Raw genomic sequence first — 19883 nt, 5'->3', positions numbered from 1 at the left:
GACTTTAGGCAAGTAACCTCATTTTGGCGCCACCTACATTTGAAACGCAGTCGCGCTGCAAAACCTCAATTCTCTATAGAAAAATTAAACAAATATTGGTAAGTTGTACACCAAATTGTTGGAAATAATTTTTCTCATCCGAATCCGGCATAAGTTTAATAAAATGTTGATTTTGAAGGTAAAAACACATTTTTTCGAAAAATCATCGGTTTACGCTATTTGTTCATAGGTGGCGACATGTGTCTTTTAGCTATGCTGCAAATTCTCTATACCTTTTCTTATCTATATGCCTTGAGTCGTGGCGCCCGGCGCTGTTTGAGTGTTGAGTTCGGCATGCTTTCGTGTCAACTTCGTGTGTGTCATGTGACGGTCGCATCGAAATGACGATCATGGCCGGCGTAGTCAATAAACTGTCAGTGATAAAAGCTGACTCCCGAGCTGTGTAAAATTTTTAAGTTAAATGAAAATATCTTGAAGTTCGAAGTTTGTACTAGTTTGCATAAAATTGTAAAGTGTTTTCTTTATGATTTCTTTATGGTTTTCAATAATTTGAAACAAAAATCAGGTTTTCTTTTCTCAAAAAAATGTCAGTCAGGTTCTTAAAAAAAGGTGAACGGGGTCACTTATAGGTTGACACCCCTTTAATACGGAGTTTACACATACTAACCAACGTTTGTTTTGATAGTGTGCGTGAGCGCCGTGTAAAAAGTGACAGTTCGTCACTTTTTAGTTTGACTTTGACCAACCAACGGGGTACAAACTAAAAAAGTGTCAAACGAAAAAGTGAATAAAAAATATGCAGCTGTTTTCTTCTCCAAATATGTGTATAAAAGTTTGTACGCAAATAATGTTTAATGGTTTCTTTAAGAGTACACAGCATTGACATCGATAGTTTCCATAATTACAAAGATACCAAAATGTGTGTTACAAAGATCTGGATCCTTCGATGGTTGATGTGCACTGTTAATGAAAATTTTCGATAATTGTTTGCTTGAATAGATATATTAGGACCTGACCAACCATTTTGTTGCTAATCCCAATGATAACTGAACAGAATCGTTGTGCCGGCGTTTCAAATCAAAATTGTATTGATGTGATATAAAATCATAATTAGAATAAATATGTGCGAAATCTAACTTTATTAAAGTGTATATTTTTAAAATACTAAAATCTAATTCATTTACTCAATGTAGGTAAGTGACAGGCTTTCAATAACACTAATTGTTTAAAAAATAATCGTGTGTTTTTTCAATATGTAAGAAAATATGAGAAATTCCTTTTAAAATATTCAGGCCGATTCTGTGGCAAACGGGAACTCTGGATGCTTTGTAATACTGAAAGAAAAAAAAAACCACATAAAATTCTCTCAAAAATCAATCCTCCCTGCATAAATGACCATCTTACCCGGGAAAGAACGCAAAGTCGCAAATCCGGATGCTCTGGTCCAGCGCGTTCAGCCGCACCATGTCCGCGTCGTCGAGCTCAAAGTCGAACAGCGCAATGTTCTCCCGCAGCCGGCGCGGGTTCGTGCTCTTCGGGATCGTCGAAATCCCGCGCTGCAGCAGATGGCGCAGCAGCACCTGGGCGCAGGACCGGCCCAGCTTGGCGGCGATTTCCTTCACCGCCGGGTTGTCCAACAGGTCGGGCACTTCGCGGCTGGGAAAAAGAGGAATTTGATTTAAAAAAAATGTCATGAAGTGACACATTTTTTCACATTTTTATGTAATATTACTTAAAAAGAGGTAATATTCAACCTACCACATTTTCAACATTCCAAAATTCAGTTTTTTTATGTGAACCTGACGTTCGATTTATTTTAATTTATTTATCGATTGTTTATTTTTTCACTAATTAACAACTTTATCAAAAATGTATCGTTATTTAAACGTTTATTTAATTGCTTTGAAATTTCTAGGAACCTTCCCTGTGACAAAAAGAACCATGTTTGATCATTCTTTAGAAATGTTTAAAAGGATCAAAAATACATCTTTTGAGCCGATTTACAAAAAAAAAACATTTGGTTAAATTTTCTAAATAATGTGATATTTTATAAATGTTGGCCACACTGCTAAACATAGCTTGCCTAACTGAGCTAGGACAATGCTTAAAAAAATAAATACAACATTGATAGTCTCAGAAAAAAAGAAATTCTAGAGAATTATTCTAGGACTATTTTGGTGTTATCACAAATTTTAATTGTTTGGATCACAGACCGGAAAAAGAGTGAAGCTCTTTGAACAAACAAGACAACAAAACAATTTTGTGATACATTTATAAACAAAAAAGTTTTAGAGGACCAGTTTTGAAGTCGAAAGAAGCAATTTGAATCATTAGTTTTTCATACATTTGCAAAGTTGTTGGTTATGATTGGAATTTTGTCAAACAATATTTAAAAATCATTTCAGATGAAAAATTAAATTTGTTATCGAAAATAACCTAATTTTTTTATGAAGGGCAGCATATTTCACGGTGTGCATATTTCCAACAATGTTTTTGCAAGAAAATCACTTCTGCCAACAATATTTCAGAAAAGCTAGAAAAATTTTCGACACTCTTTGACATTGTATTGATCTGAATATTGTTTGCTGAGATTCAGCCTTTTAAAGTTTTATTTGGCCCTCATTTTTCAACTCGCCATACCTCGAAAACAAATGGGTTGATTTCACTGTTTAAAATGAAACTTTTGTGAGAATGTCTGCTCTTTTCTTTAAAAACTAATTCTTAATTCGAAAATCTAGCTTAACATAAAAAATATGTGTTTTTTTAATGAGACTGAGAATGCTCATTATTCACAAAATTTAAACTTTAAGGCTTAACCTTAGCAATCAAGAAATAAAGTTGTAGGAAATTCCCAGCTTTTCGATAAAATATTTTGCAAGGGTGCTTTTCTTGAATAATTCTCATGAATTATCGATCGATACATCAATCAAAAGATTACAAGAAAAGCTTTTATTTAAAGGTAAAAGCAAATTCTTATGTTCAATTATCGATTTTTATGATTTTTTGAACATCAGCCGATCTGTAAAATATTCCGAATATGTGGGATGGCCAGGGTTATTAAAATATCAGCTCTCAGCAACTACAATTGGGTACTAAAGCCCTATGTCAATTTTTATGCACAACGGTAAAAAACACGATTGAAAACCATTTCTTATCACTTTTTTCATTTTAATGCAAAATAAATTATTGACAAGACAACATTTTTTCGGTGGATCCACTATGGTCCCCCCGGAACGAGCTGTCAAGTAGGACTTTTTCTGTCAGGAAGGGCCGTGAAGTTTATTTTTAAAAATTGAATTAAAAATACATTTTAAATCCTTTGCGGTCGTTCAAAGGGTCATAGTACTCAGAAACATAAGCTTTATCATTTTGAATAATAATATCACTTATTTAAGCTTAATTTTAGAACCCAATTATCCCGCCAGAATATTCATGCCTCAAATACAACTGCTCTTCTCTCCTTATTGAAACTCTCAGCGCCGAACACGTATTCGTGTTTACACACTCGCAATGGACATTTTCCTTTTCTCTCTCATTCCTTCTTCCACGATCTTGCTACCCAAACAGCGTCTAACCACAAAAGCCGCCACAAAACCAATTTCGCAAACGCAGTTTAACGGGACGTCATGCGTGGTCGGCTTCTAATCGCCATCTCGCGCTCTTTCATTGCAGTTTTCGGAGAGATTGAGAGACTCAGCGGTGAGAGCGCATAGTCGACGAAAAGGGGAAGAGTGATAGAGAGAAAAGACTTACGAGCAATTCCATGCCAAATAGGGAATCGGTTGTACCCGACCCTCTCCGATTTCAACGAAACTTTGTAGACATGTTATCCTTCGCTTATATAAGCCATTTTTGTGTATATGGAGCCAGTTCCACTCGATAATGACATTTGAGAAGGGCGTAAGTGTTTTAAATATTTTTGTAATTCGGAATTTAAATATTTCTGTATTTCGAAGCCGTTGCATCGTATCAAAAAGTGGTCAAAGACAAACTTGTAGGAAATTTTACGGGCTTTTCGATAAAAATGCACTGAAAGAAAAATACACCCAACTTTTATGAGATTTTTTTATTTTTAAGTTTAAAAGTCAAATTTGAGGGGGAGCCCACGATTTTTTTTCGTTCAAAATTTTTGTGAAGATAGCCTAAGATGTTACAAAAAGACTCACGAAAAATGCAGGATGGAGCTTCTCACTTAAAAAAATACAAAAATCATTTACTGAAACTGTTTTTTTGAAAAGTGGTCTAAACGTCAAAATTTTCAAAAACCGAATACGGGAATCGATTCTCCAGACAATTTTACATAAAAGTCTCCATATTGACCATTGTCCTAAGTCCAATCCTTGTGAAGTTACAGCGGTTCTAAAAATAAAAATGTAAAAAAATAGGTTTTTTGATGGTTTTTGGCAATTTCTATATGACAGACTTGATTTTTCAGTCTCGTAAATATTTTTACCGGAAAGCTCGTCCAATTTCCCATAAGTTTGTCTTTGACCACATTTCAATTGGATGTATGGGCTTACAGATATAAGCTAATTTACTATCCAGGTTACTATACTACACTGAAAAAATATGATGTTTTCAATTATGAGCAATGTAATTAGCTTATATCTGCAAGCTCATACATCCAATTTAAATGTTGTCAAAGACAAACTTATGGGAAATTTGACGAGCTTTCCGGTAAAAATTTTTACGAGACTGAAAAATTAAGTCTGTCATATAGAAATTGCCAAAAACCATAAAAAAAACCTATTTTTTCAACATTTTTATTTTTAAAACCGCTGTAACTTTACAAGGATTGGACTTAGGATAATGGTCAATATGGAGACTTTTATGTAAAATTGTCTGGAGAATCGATTCCCGTATTCGGTTTTTGAAAATTTTGACGTTTAGAGCACTTTTCAAAAAAACAGTTTCAGTAAATGATTTTTGTATTTTTAGGTGAGTTGCTCCATCCTGCATTTTCGTGAGTCTTTTGTAACATCTTAGGCTATCTTCACAAAATTATGAACGAAAAAATCGTGGCTCTCAAATTTGACTTTTAAACTTAAAAATCAAAAATCTCATAAAAGTTGGGTTTTTCTTTCAGTGTATTTTTATCGAAAAGCCCGTCAAATTTCCTACAAGTTTGTCTTTGACCACTTTTTGATACGATGCAACGGCTTCGAGATACAGAAATATTTAAATTCCGAATTACAAAAATATTTAAAACACTTACGCCCTTCTCAAATGTCATTATCGTGTGGAACTGGCTCGGAAAAAAACGGAATCGACGTAACACCTTATAATGTGGCCCTCTTAAACCTTGCGGTTTCGTCAACGGATCCACAGGCGTGTATCGTTCTTTTTGCGACAAGACTCCGCCTCCCGGGTCTCCTAAGTGTGAAGGTATGGGCACGGGGAGAGGGCACCGAATACCTATATTTACACTTAGAATTTTTTGCGTCCGCCCCGGGATTCGAACCGGCGACCTCTGGATTGTGAGTCCAGTGCGCGGTCCGATTGATCCACACAGGCAGACACCACAGGAGTGGAACTGGCTCCATATACACAAAAATGGCTTATATAAGAGTAGGATAACATGTCTACAAAGTTTCATTGAAATCGGAGAGGGTCGAGAAAAAAGTACCTGAAAAAATCCTGTTTTGGGCTGGAATTGCTCTTACAACTTTACTTTATTATATCGTTTGTATGTAGCCTTGTTTACAAAACAAAATCTCGAAAAGTTTAGCGAGATTCTAAAAGTGAACGAAGAAAAAACATACAACAAGAGATGTATTTTTTTGTGGGACAAGAGTTTCACCTTTTATAGAACAAACATGAGCTGTAGAGGGTTAATGACTATACAGTCCAGACTCGATTATCCGAAGGTAAATCGAATACTGTTTTTTTCTTTGTCTTATTTTTGATTGTCAAGCTTCATCATGATCTCTAAACTACCCTACCGTAATTTTGAATTTTTAAATCCAAGATGCCGATCATAATGACGATGATGAAATACAGTACCATCACGACGTACCTGTTTTGACCAATTTGATGGCAGCAGGAGTAGATCGCGAGAGATTATAATTCAAAAAAATGCATTGAATCAAACCGTGAATCTTCTCAATTCCACAAAAGTATTTTATTGTCATGAAAACCTTGCTTTAGAATTGATAAGATACTTTTTGTTTTTTTACCAACAAAATGTTATGTTGATTCTAATATGCATTGTATTGTTGCATGGTTGCTTGGATTGACATGCCAGCTTTGTGCGATTATCGCACAAAGCTGGGCGATTAAAAAAAGAATTTAAAAGAAATTAAAAAAATAATAATACTTACTTCAACAACTTCTCGATTCCTTTCGATCCGAGCGGCGAGTACGCCGTCACCGTGATTCCATTGGCCTTGCAGAACTTTACCAGTTCCGGCTGCTGCAGATAGATGTGGTTCTCGATCTAAGACCCAAGAAAATACCAAACCAAAACAAGCAGATGAAAGTAAATTACATTTCGTTCTCCATGGAAGAGATCACCTTACCTGCAGATTAGCCGGCTTGATTTGGCAATTATCGAGGATCCTTTGAATCTGCCGTTGGTTGAAATTCGATAGGCCTATGTTGCGTGCGAGGCCGGCCTTCTGCACTTCCTCCATGGCCTGTGGAAAAAAAGGGACGAATCAAAATGAAACGTGGCCAAAACAAACACTCGTCACCCTCTTGTTGGGAATTGAAGGGTGCACGGAGCGAAGGAAAAGAGGGTGCAATTGTAACTGATAGTTTAGTTTTTGGCCGATATTTTGAGGCATCTCGAATGGGATTAAAATGGTGAGTGGAAGCGATGAAAAGATTTGTTTTCTGGTCTTTTGGCGTTCGGAGGTTGACTTTTGAACACAATATGCGCCGCGAAGACCGGAAATTGGCTGCACAAGGAAAAGCAAGATTGGTAACGGTAATTACATAAACTTCTTGAAGATGTTGCAGGAAGGTGAAGAAAAATGTAAAGGAAAACCTCTTGAGAAATCGGTCGGGATCGGTAGCCGATGGCTACGGAAGGATGTTTCAAGATGACGTTTCTGAATCATTTCTGTATTCATGGCAGAACCTCAAGTATCCGAATAAAAGGTTACTTAAAATTCTCTTATATTTTTTATTGCACAAACCATAGGCTAATGTCTCAATCTGGGTGATGAATTGAGAGAATGCGTAACGTGATTTTCGAATGATCCCAATTTGTTTACATCTACAAAGTAGGCTTGTTCAAGCACAAGCGTGACTTTTTTTCTTACTGGTAAATTAGCTGTTTGATAATCAGTAGTATGTGTTTTATTTTGTCTAGTTTTTGACATTTTTTGCTGGAAAATTGTGTGTATTTTGAAGTTTCGATCGGTTAAAAGAGATTTTTTAATTTTTAACGGGTTACAAAGAACTGCGGAGAGAGCGTCATTTTGCAATATCGCAGATAAATTCCCTGGCTGATTTTGGAATCCTGCAGCTCTTCCTGGTCCAGCGAAAAAACGTTGCTAATTCTAGCGAAGCTGATCCCACAAATAACGAAGATTTTCACTGAACCTGTAGGTTTTCAAACGGAATCAAACAATGGAGACCGCTTCTGACGACGAAAATGACGACCTCGCCGCCAAAGCCAAAGCCACACATTATTTATTCTAGAGCAATTCCATGCCAAATAGGGCATCGGTTGTACCGGACCCTCTCCGATTTCAATGAAACTTTGTAGACATGTTATCCTACGCTTATTTAAGCCATTTTTGTGCAGTTTCACTCGATAATGACATTTGAGGAGGGCGTAAGTGTTTTAAATATTTTTGTATTTCGTAATTTCAATATTGCTGTATTTCGAAGCCGTTGCATGGTATCAAAAAGTGGTCAAAGATAAACTTGTAGGAAATTTGACGGGCTTTCCGAAAAAATACACTGAATGAAAAAAACACGCCACTTTTATGAGATTATCTGATTTTTAAGTTTAAAAGTCAAATTTGAGGGAGAGCCCACGATTTTTTTTCGTTCAAAATTTTTGTGAAGATAGCCTAAGATGTTACAAAAAGACTCACGAAAAATGCAGGATGAAGCAACTCACCTAAAAAATACAAAAATCATTTACTGAAACTGTTTTTTTTTTAAAGTGGTCTAAATTTCAAAATTTCCAAAATCTGAACACGACAGTCGATTCTCCAGACAATTTTACATTAAAGTCTCCATATTGACCATTATCCTAAGTCCAATCCTTGTAAAGTTACAGTGGTTTTAAAAATAAAAATGCTGAAAAAAAAAGTTTTTTGATGGTTTTTGACAATTTCTATATGACAGGCTTGATTTTTCAGTCTCGGTAATATTTTTACCGGAAAGCTCGTCCAATTTCACATAAGATGGTCTTTGACCACTTTTCGAAATAACTCGTTTTTTGATGATTTAGGCTAATTTACTATCCAGGTTACTACCATCCACTGAACTACACTGAAAAAAAAATATTCTGTTTTCAGTTATGAGTAATGCAATAAGCTTATATCTGTGAACCCATACTTCCAACTGAAATGTGGTTAAAGACAATCTTATGGGAAATTGGACGAGCTTTCCGGCAAAAATATTTACGAGACTGAAAAATCAAGTCTGTCATATAGAAATTGTCAAAAACCATCAAAAAACCATTTTTTCAGAATTTTTACTTTCAAAACCGCTGTAACTTCACAAGGATTGGACTTAGGACAGTGGTCAATATGGAGGCTTTATGTGAAATTGTTTGGAGAATCGATTCCCTTATTCGGTTTTGGAAAATTTTGACGTCTAGACCACTTTTCAAAAAAAAAAACAGTTTCAGTAAATGATTTTTGTATTTTTTTAGGTGAGAAGCTCCATCCTGCATTTTTCGTGAGTCTTTTTGTAACATCGTAGGCTATCTTCACAAAATTTTTGAACAAAAAAAATCGTGGGCTTCAAATTTAACTTTTGAACTTAAAAATCAAAAAATCTCATGAAAGTGAAGTGTTTTTTTCATTCAGTGTATTTTTTTCGGAAAGCCCGTCAAATTTCCTATAAGTTTGTCTTTGACCACTTTTTGATACCATGCAACGGCTTTGAGATACAGAAATATTTAAATTCCGAATTACAAAAATATTTAAAACACTTACGCCCTTCTCAAATGTCATTATCGAGTGTAACTGACTCTATAGACACAAAAATGGCTTGTATAAGCGTAGGATAACATGTCTATAAAGTTACATTGAAATCGCAGAGGGTCGAGGAAAAAGTACCTAAAAAATTCCTGTTTTGGGCTGGAATTGCTCTCTAGCAAAACAAAAATAACGATCGATAACAATACTCTCTACTTTCCACTTTGACAGTTCAAAATTGAGGCCGTTTTGCGAAACAATATTCAGCACCCAGGTCTCAATGTAAGGACACATGCGCGCCGATTTCACCGGAAAGAAATCAATAATAATTAAACTAGGTAATCAGTTTAATGCAAGTCATTTCCTTTAATAACTACACGGTTTGTCTTCAGTGTATGCATCGAAGTTGTAATTTCCTGGTCGATCCCCAACCCAACCCTAATTTGCAGTAATCATTTGTAAACTAGTTGTTCAATGTAGGTTGTAAATTTCTTATGATTTTTCAAATTATCGAAAAAGACCAGTATTTTTCGTTAAATGAAACATTTAATTTAATAGCGCTTGGATTTGATCTAAATCCAGCCTATAATTTAAAAATCCGACTAAAGCCGAACATGTTGTGAGAAAAATGCTTACCAGCCAACCATTTTGACCAAAACTTATAAAAATCAGGTAGAAAACCCCACATGATATGTAAATCTTAGGCCCAGAAACGAAATTGATATCGAGCCAATAAATCGTCATGCGACAGGAAGTTGTACCCTTCTGCAGAGGCGATGAAGTTGTACCCAAAGTGAGACAAAGACCAGATGAAACCTCTGATTTTGTTAATTATACTAAAAATAAAACTAACTTTCTTCGCTTTATTACACAAGCTTCCGGCGCAGCAGCGATACCAAAACCAAAACTTGAAGCAAACAATTTGCATAACCAGATTGGGGAACCATTTTTAACTGTTTGTTTTTTGATTAAATTTCTAGGTCAGCAAAAGCAAAATCAACAGTTTTGGAGGCCGCAATCGCAGCGGTGTTGTGGTGAGCCGTGGGTCATTCAACCGAAACATTGCATTTGCGCGTTTAAAACGGTGCACTTGCCAAAAACGTGTGAGACAGAATGCGATTACAGCGAAAGTGAATGGTGAGAGTTGTTTCGAGGTCAACCGATATTGAAAAACAGGAATGCCGGTGGGTTCCGAATGACTCCACAATGCCTTTCTTGCTGTTTGACAGTTGAGCAATTCTCTACGAAATCGGTTTTTTTTAAAATTATTTTGTATTTTTTAATCCAGCTGAAATTTTTTTGGTGCCTTCAGTATGCCCAGGGAAGCCATTTTGCATCATTAGTTTGTCCATATAATTTTCCATACAAATTTGACAGCTGTCCATCAGGGTGGCCACCAGATTTCGATTTTCAATTTCCCGGTTTTTTCCCGGTTTTCTCCCGAGACCAGAAGGAATTTTCCGGAATGTTTTTAAACCAAATTACAATGTTTTTTTTAGGCTAACGTTGGTATCAACATACTTTTGGAACGCATACATTTGGTTCAAAGTTTGAGTTCCTCAAGAAAGCTTTCAAATATCTTGAGTACAAAGTAAGTAAGTTGAAAACGAAGCCGTTTTTATCAGTTTCCAATCCAAACCTCTAATTTTTCTAATGATTGGGATTTTTCATCATCATGCTCGTTAGATTTTACAAACTAAAAATAAAAAAAAACTTTTTTATTTTTTAGAATAACATTAATTATTATTAGAAAGCAGGAAATGGCATTTACAATTAATTTTGTAGAAAAGATTTGCAAAAATACATTGTTATCAACATTTATATAAATGCTCGTAAAGTTTCTTTGAAAAAAGGTTTTGTGTATTCAAGAAGAACGATTCTTCCAAGAATTATCAATTTCTGTGAATTAATTATTATTTTTTGGTGAGTACTTTCTTTTTAACCAAAAAGTCTTTTGAATCATTAGTCCAAACAAAAATGTATACACTTTGGCAGCAGTGCAGGAAAGTTCCATACAAATATAAAAAAAACGGTATCTTGACACTTTTTTTTATCGATTAAGTATCTTCGGTAAGTTGATTGATGGAATAAATTTTCGGAAATAATTTTAATTTAGAAAAACTGTCTGAAATACCCAAAACACAAAATGGTAAAAAATCATAAAAAATGATCGAGCTGCGATTTTTTCAACAACACATAAGGCTGGTACAAATTTTATTTAAAGTTTTTGTCCCTTCCTTCAAAGTTGCCCCGAAAAATCAGGGGGCAAAAAAAATTTTTTTTCGTAGAACATCTAAATTTCAATCGAAAATTGAGTGCAATCAGCTGAAATCTATTTAAAATACATTCCCCTGCGTTTGGAATCATTTTTAAGCATGTTTGGGTTGATTTAATAATCTTTTGATTTTTTTAATTTTCGGTCTTTAATATCGCAAAAGTTTTTTCCGTACATTTTTGAAGACTAATAATTGCAAAACAACTGAACTAGTGTAAAATGCATTTTTAAACACTTTTTGCATTCAAATGTTGAGACTATGGCTTGTTCTTTAATTTTTTTGTTATATTTTATTTTTTTGTTTTTTAACTCAACGTCCATGTACATTTCTTCAAATCAGTTTTCTTAGTAAAGCTTCAAAATAAAATGTTTTTCTGTATTTCTTAAACTATCTGCTGAAAATGCCAAGCATTTTGGAGATATTCTTTCTGTTAATTAAATATTCATTGACTTTTTTTTTATTTTTTCTATTATTTTTTCTTCCATATTTAATAATAATAATTTTATATAAATTTATGATTACCGACGAATTGTTTTTGGAACAGAGATTTTTTAAACTGCCCAAAATATACATTTGAAAAATTTTCAAAAATAGTTTTGAATTCAGATTTAAACATGCTATTTAATAGTATTTTTTAGAAGTTGTTGCAATTTTCATTAAAAAAATCATTCTATTTTAGCTTTGAAAAATCGAATGGTTGAGAAAATTCTTTACTGCTTTCTTTGAAGGACAAATCTTGATCATTAAATTAAAAAAAAATCCTAATTTAAATTTTATGCACAACTAATATTTTAGCAAACAAAGGTCAAATTAACAATATCCAAATTATGAAACATATGATTATTTTTACAAATATTTTGAATGTTTTAAATTAAATGGCACAATTTACAAATTTGAAACAAATATTCGTAGAAAAACAAAAAGAAAAACTCTAAAACGGTGCACTTTATTTTAAATTCTTAAAATTTCTTAACGAATGCAAATTATAGGTTTATCATTCAAATATTTTTAAACATTTTCTGATTGGTCAAAAATAATTCGCCCGTAATTCACTGCACCCTAAATATGGTTGTTAGCTTTTGCTTCAAATCAATTTATTTTTTCTTCTCTTAAATATTTCGTTTGAGGGTTTTCTGGCCCCCTGAGACCGCTCGTGGTACCCACAGGGTACATGTGCTCGAGAACCGCTGCTGTAGAGGAAAAAAATGCTAGTTTTCGCGATTTCTTCATTTAGAATAACAGGAATAATATTCTATTTGAGAAAAGAACATATTGAATACATTAAAGAGGGGCTTTTGTCAAATTTTTAAATAAACTTAAAATATTTTCCCGGTTTGTCAGTCAGATTCCCGAGTTTTCCCGGGTTTCTCCCGGTGGATAAAAATCCCGGGTTTTCCCAGTTTTCGGTTTTTTCCGAGGTGGCCACCTGTCCATACAAAAAGATTTATGAAAATTCAAAAATCTGTATCTTTTGAAGAAATTTTTTGACCGGTTGGGTGTCTTTGGCAAAGTTGTAGGTATGGATAAGGAATACACTGAAAAAAATGATACACGTTAAAAAAATGTTGGTTCTTTTTTATTTCCCTTTTGTCACTAAAACTTGCAAACAAAAACACTTTTATTTTTCAAACGCCAACTTTCCAGAAATTTTCAGAATGTGCAAAAACAAAAACATTGAAATCAAAAAAATCTAATTATTCGCTCTACAACATTGCCTTGGCGTTCTCGATTGGTCGTAGATAGACCTAGCGGTTCCCAAATGGTGTAAAAAAGTTCAATTCCAGAAAAAAATATGTATAAAAAATTTGATTTCTAGTCACTTCTCTGACATCAGGAATAATTGTTTGAACATGCTCGCATTTTTTTTTTATTCAGTCGGAAAAACATTATTTTTCTTGAAAAAAGTTTCATTTTTAACCACCCTAATTCTGGCTCGATGCCGCCATCATGCGACCGCGTGCTCCGTTTGTTTATCAACAAAGCTGCAGCTGGATGGTGAGACGAAGTGAGGGGGGGAGGGGAGGTTTTGAAATTTTTATGCCCGCATCTGGCCCGCCGCCTATTTCGTCGGTCGTTGAGCCGACGGTCGTTTCCAACGACCGAGTCCAGCTAGGAACTGAGCTTACAATATTGGTCGCAAACATTTTTCAACTTAATTTTTCGATGTAAAATCGATTTTGCAAATCAAAGAGTATTTTAGTTTTAGTTTTTGATGATTGGTGGATTTAGGTTATATTTGTTGAATGATTTACGGCTGATTGTTTGTAGTTTGCTGTTTATGGGACTGCATAATCCATCAAAAATAAGGTTTATCGAGAAGGCAGAGATCGTCAGCCAGAGAGAAAATTTGTTTGCTTTGCAATTTTTAATCTTTGTTACACTGTTAAAAAGTTTCAATTAAACTACAAAAACATGACCTTTTCAAATTAAATTAAGGTCAAATTAAAGAAACCTTTCTGGGTCATTTTGAGACTCATAATGTTAATGGCAAGTGATGTCTCGCGATTTCGCCAAAGACGTGTTACCGAAATGTTTTCAACGTCGTGATTTTTTACAAATTGAAATTTACAATACAGGTTGCATTTGAAAGATGAGATCCAAACGCTTAAAAATCTCAGGGGTGTTTTTCTTTAAACTCGAGATATCTTCATTTGAAATAGTCTTATTTTCAAAGGAAAACCTTGTGGGATCGCCCTAACGAATTTTGAAAATTGACCAAATATATGTTTTTCCATGTAAATTTGTCCGCTGAATCTGAATCTGCCCTCAGAATTGAAAAATCGATTTTTGATCATATTTTGGGTTTCCATGTAAAATTATCATTTAAACCCAAAATATGACCAAAAACTATTTTTTTTGGCAACAACTTTCTAGAAGACGAAAAAAATCCCAAAAATATGCCTGAAAAGTTAGATTTTCAAAATCACCCTAATAGTGAACCACCCTAATTTCCAACCAAATCAAAAGTTGCCCCTTTCCATATGCAACAGCTCTTTTGGACACACCAAAGCTCCAAAACTTCATCATTTTATGGAAAATCCATTTTCCACTTAATTTTGCGATCTGGACCACTGTGCAATGATGAAAAGTATTAATTTTCAAAACAAGTGCATTTCAGTGCTGAAAAGTAAAACTTTTCAGCATTTATTTTGAAAAGTGTTTCTTTTCGATTCCTTTATTTTTGGTAGAGAAAAGTAGGCTGTTTCGTCATTCAAGAATGTCAGGAAAAGTAAGAAGTTTCACGACGGAATTGCAAAAATAATTATAAAACGATGAATAAATTGCGGGACCGTGGTGTAGAGTATTGAAAATAGAGCGCGGACTCGGAATAATTTTGCCTTAAATTCAAAAATTACTCAGATTTCTCTAAATCAGAATTTTGATTTATTTTAATATTTTAATTTTGGTAAATGTATTTCCGACTAAGATAATTGAATCATAAGCTCAACTGATAAAAAATCGGTAAAGCTCCATAAAATTGAACTCGAACAAAGTGTGAGCAGTTAATATTTCGTGTATTGGATTATTGCGGTTTTGTAAAGCATTTTTATTTTGTACACAACTGCCGCTCTAATCTAGTCCGTCCCATATGTTAAAAGTGGGTGCTGAGATAATGCCGTGAGAAGCTCAAAAATGTTTCACCATTTATCACAATTCTAATCAACAATTTTTGATAAATTTTTATACAATTACTTCAATATCAGTTCAACAAATATCCCTAACAAAAAATTGTTTCATAAAACTTATAATTTGGAGGTAAATTTGTGATATCTTCATAATGGAACTGACTTGCCTTTATTAGTCGATAAATAAAGGCAAGTCAGTCGAGGTATCAAGGTAGGCTTCAACATATATACCAAAAGTTAAACTGTCATTTCAAGGTTTGTTTTGGTAATTTCCAAGTAAATTTAATAAAATTAAATAAAATGTATGTTTATTTTATGTTTATTTCAGATGTATTTAATTTAAAGAAGATTTCACAGCTGTACAATTGTAACTATAAACGAGACTAAATGACTAGAGAGGCAAATTATATAAGAACTATGTCTCAACATATGGACCGTTGAAGTTGAGTGATCCACAAAACCGGAATATGAACCTTTTCCAGAACCAGGACTACGAAAATGCATTCAAGCTGGAATAGAATTTTACGGAATACTACCCATAATGGTGTGTAGTATCTTTTGTATTCGTGATTGTCAATTGTTTAAAAACAGCATGGTTTAAAACATAACGTTTAATAATTTATAAATACTCAAGCCCCACGCCTACAAATAAAAACCATTTTTGATGTTTTTATGTTCTAAAGGTTCTTAAAAACATAGTTCATGAAATTTAAATAATTTCATTGACCATTAAATCGATTCATGAGACATTTTTTTAGAAGGAACTAACTTGCCTTTATTTTGCATATGGGACAGCACGAAAGTGATTTTTGTTTTGGAATTTCAAGAACAAACATAACATTTTTATTAAATAGGCTCAAAGTACATGTAAAAACAAGACTTTTGTTATGTTTATCTCAAAAATGATAAAAATACATATGGGACGGACTAGATTAGAGCGGCAGACAAGTTGTCAATCATTTCAAGCTGCAAATTATAGAACAACAAGATTTTTTTGGTTTTCTTATGGTATTCTATTTCTAACTTTGCGGAGCGATAATTTAACACATTTTCATTTAGTATGCCACGCCCCTTCCACTTACCAACCCCTTACTTATTTTTTCACCCTAACGCAGAGCAGAATTCTATCAAAAAGCATTATCGGTGCTATTTTCTGTCGTTTGTAAATTCAAGGAGATGAATGTAAAGGAAGATAAACCAACGCCAGAAAAGATTTATTTTTTGAAAGCTATTCATCCCTCCGAAAAGATTTGTATTTCATTAACCCTCTAGTGCTCAATTTTTTCCAAAAAAAATGTTTTCCCGTGTTTGGGAGGTTGTTTTGAGCCACTGTTGTTCTGAGCAGTTCTCTACGAAAATCGGTCTTTTTTCTTGATTTTATTTTTTGTATTTTTTTTTTCAATCCGGCTGAAACTTTTGTGGTGCCTTCGGTATGCCCAAAGAAGCCATTTTGCATCATTAGTTTGTCCATATAATTTTCCATACAAATTTGGCAGCTGTCCATACAGAAATGATATGTGAAAATTCAAGAATTTGTATCTTTTGAAGGAATTTTTTGATCGCATTGGTGTTTTCGGCAAAGTTTTAGGTATCAATATGGACTACACTGAAAAAAATTATAAACAATATAAAAAAAATGATGATTTTTAATTTCACTTTTTGTCAATAAAACTTGATTTGAAAAAAAACACTATTTTTAATTTCTTTTATTTTTTGACATGTTTTAGAGGACATCTAATGCCAACTTTTCAGAAATTTCCAGAATGGGCAAAAACCTTTGACCGAGTTATGATTTTGAATCAATACCGATTTTTTTCAAAAAAAAAATCGCATTACTGTTCAAAAAAATTGTTCAACTTCATTTTGTTGTAAAATCGAATTTGCAATCAAAAGTACTTTTGATGATTTTGAATTTTGATAAAGTGCACCGTTTTCAAGTTATAGCCAGTTCTAGGTAACTTTTTCGAAATAGTCGCAGTTATTTATTTTTAAAAATTAGTGCCCATGTTTGCCCACGATTGAAAAAAATATTTTTGAAAAGCTGAGAAAATTCTCTATATTTTGCTTTTTTGAACTTTGTTGATACGACCCTTAGTTGCTGAGATATTGCAATGCAAAGGTTTAAAAACAGGAAAATTGATGTTTTCTAAGTCTCACCCAAAAAACCCACAATTTTCTTATGCCGATATCTCAGCAACTAATGGTCCGATTTTCAATGTCAAAATATAAAACATTCGTGACATTTTCCGATCTTTTCGAAAATAAAACATTTATTTTTTTTTATTTATACCAACATTTCAAAAGGGCCAAACATTCAATATTACGCCCTTTTGAGATATTAACTCGATCAAAGATTTTTTGCCCATTCTGGAAATTTCTGAAAAGTTGGCATTTGATGTCCCCTAAAACATATCAGAAAATGAAAAAAAATAAAAATAGTATTTTTTGCAAATCAAGTTTTAGTAACAAAAATGGAAATTTCAAATCACCACATTTTTTACCGTGTATCATTTTTTTCAGTGTAGTCCATATCAATACCTACAACTTAGCCCAATACACCCAATCGATCATAAATTCCTCCAAGATATACGATTTTTGACTTTTCACATATCATTTTTGTATGGACAGCTGCCAAATTTGCATGGAAAATTATATGGACAAACTAATGATGCAAAATGGCTTCTTTGGGCATATCAAAGGCACCAAAAAGTTTCAGTCGGATTAAAAATACAAAAAAATCGAATGACCGAAATCTCAGGGAATTGCTCAGATATAAAAAAACGGACCCTGGGTTCGTGATTCGTGTGAGTTGGCAGAGAATTATCCATACAAAATTGCAAGATAACTTTGAAATATCCACACATTACAGGAAGATTGATCCCTACCTTCCACAACGCCACATGATCCGTGGTCGTCTCCAGCACGATATCCCCGTTGTCATCCATCAGGAACGGCCCGTCCACTTCCGGCACCGTAAACGGCACGTGCACATGGTACAGATCCACGTACTCGAGCTGCAAATCGTCCAACGAACGCCGCAGAAACTTCTCCACCGTGGCGGCCCTCGTCCCGTGCGGGGGCAGCTTCGTTACGATGAACAACTCCTCGCGGGTCAGCCGGCCCGCGTCCACCATTCCTTCAACACGTTCCCGATGGTCTTCTCGTTCAGATAGACCGGGGCCGTATCGATGTGGCGATAGCCGGCTTCAGGGCTTCGTTCAGCGCTTTCTCTACCTCTTCGTTGGGCGCCTGTCAGTGTTGAAGAGCATAATTCATAATTGCTCATCACGGCTTAAGCCAGGCCAGGTCAAGTGGCGCACTTACCCGCCAAGTCCCGAATCCGAGGGCCGGCATTTCGGTGCCGTTTTCGAAAGTTAGGCTCATCTTGCAGGCCATTATCTCTTCCTTCAAAAAGACCAGTTTAAGCAGCAGAAAATGCACACACAATAAATACTGTACACGAAGCTCGCGAGAGAATGGGGAAAAAAATTATAATTATTTATGACCTGCACCACCAAAGCAACGCGAGGTTGCACCGAGGAACTTAAAAAGTGTGACCACTCTCCAGGCAAGCCAACGAGCGACTGGGTTGTTGTGGGACGCGACCCAAGCGCCCTGGGTTCCCCCTTGGAGTTGTGTTGTATTGTCCCCCCATGTGTTGTGCACGTGTATTGGAGTGTATTGGGGGGGGGAGAGTCGCGTTGATTATAAGCGAATTTATTAGTTGGGGTGGTTCCAATGTTAATGTGACAAAACAAAATAAAACAGTTGATTTGAAAATGCTACATACTAATAAGATTAAGATACTAAGAAAATTCTTGAAACTTTTTCAAATGTTTTTAATTCCGTCTAGAATCACTACAAACCGTTTTCCACTTCACTGAAGAATGCAATTGTTTACTTCAAAGAAGCTTCTTTTATATTTGGATTCAAATTTGAAAAAAAAAGACCAGGCCTTCGGACTTTTAACTTAACATAACGCCTCATTATTCGATTCGTTATCTGATTTATTGATGACCAATTCATATGAATCGGAATAGAAGCATGCAACCAAAGCCCTGAATGCACTCTGAATGCATTGGATGATGCATTTTGCTGCATTTGAACTTGCTGTATGCGGGAAACGGTGTGACTATAACCGGTTATTAGGCCTGTGGATTGATTGAAGCCATCGTTACCGAATGAAACCATTTAAGTCTATGAAAAATAAAGCTATTTTCAGCTTAGATAAGATTTTTTGTACGAATATTAAACTATGTTATACCTTTTAGCTCAACAATAGCAAATGTTTCTGCTAATTTCTAACAAAGGAAATGTGTCTGAGCAATCCTCTACGAAATCGGTCTTTTTGCCTTCCTCCACCTCAATGAGGAAGGCTATAAAATCACTCGAAAAATGAACTTCTTTATTCGACCACGTAGATCCACCTTCGTATGCCCATCGACTCAGAATCAAGTTCTGAACAAATGTCTGTAGGTCTGTCTGGATGTGAGTCCGTGCACACGATTATCTCCGGAATGGCTGAACCGATTTGGACCGTGTTGGTCTCATTCGATCCGTCTAGGGGTCCCACAAGACCCTAGTTAATATTATGAAGTTTAGAAAAGTACTTCATAAGTGATGCTAAAAAACGATTTTAACAAAAGTCCGGAAGATTGTAAAAAGGGTGGTTTTTGTAAGAAAACCCGTCATGCTATACATAAAACATAGAAGATCTGATAACCCTATCAAAAGTTATTAGCACTTAAATGGTATTTATACACTTTTCAGAGGCCGGATCTCAGATATTTCGATTAAAATGATGTCCGGGTCCATCATGCGACCCACCGTCAGTTAGATAATTAAAAGACCTTACCGATGAGCCAAAAGAATTGAAG

The 19883-nt window shown here is 34.7% G+C and overlaps 1 protein-coding gene across 1 annotated transcript; it reads right to left on the bottom strand.

Annotated features, from left to right (window-relative positions):
• Positions 1-1120: 1120 nt before the first annotated feature.
• LOC119765010 (1,5-anhydro-D-fructose reductase-like) lies at positions 1121-18605 on the bottom strand. Its single transcript, XM_001845243.2, is given in 8 exon segments — positions 1121-1334; positions 1405-1656; positions 6321-6436; positions 6519-6635; positions 17892-18136; positions 18139-18216; positions 18219-18255; positions 18331-18605. Coding segments are annotated over 8 exon segments (963 nt in total). The 5' UTR covers positions 18403-18605; the 3' UTR covers positions 1121-1288.
• Positions 18606-19883: the final 1278 nt, after the last annotated feature.

The sequence above is a fragment of the Culex quinquefasciatus genome, chromosome 1, assembly GCF_015732765.1.
Source record: "Culex quinquefasciatus strain JHB chromosome 1, VPISU_Cqui_1.0_pri_paternal, whole genome shotgun sequence".
Classification (NCBI taxonomy): domain Eukaryota; kingdom Metazoa; phylum Arthropoda; class Insecta; order Diptera; family Culicidae; genus Culex; species Culex quinquefasciatus.
Note: the sequence above shows the minus strand (reverse complement) of the source record. Positions and strands in the feature narration are given on the sequence as shown.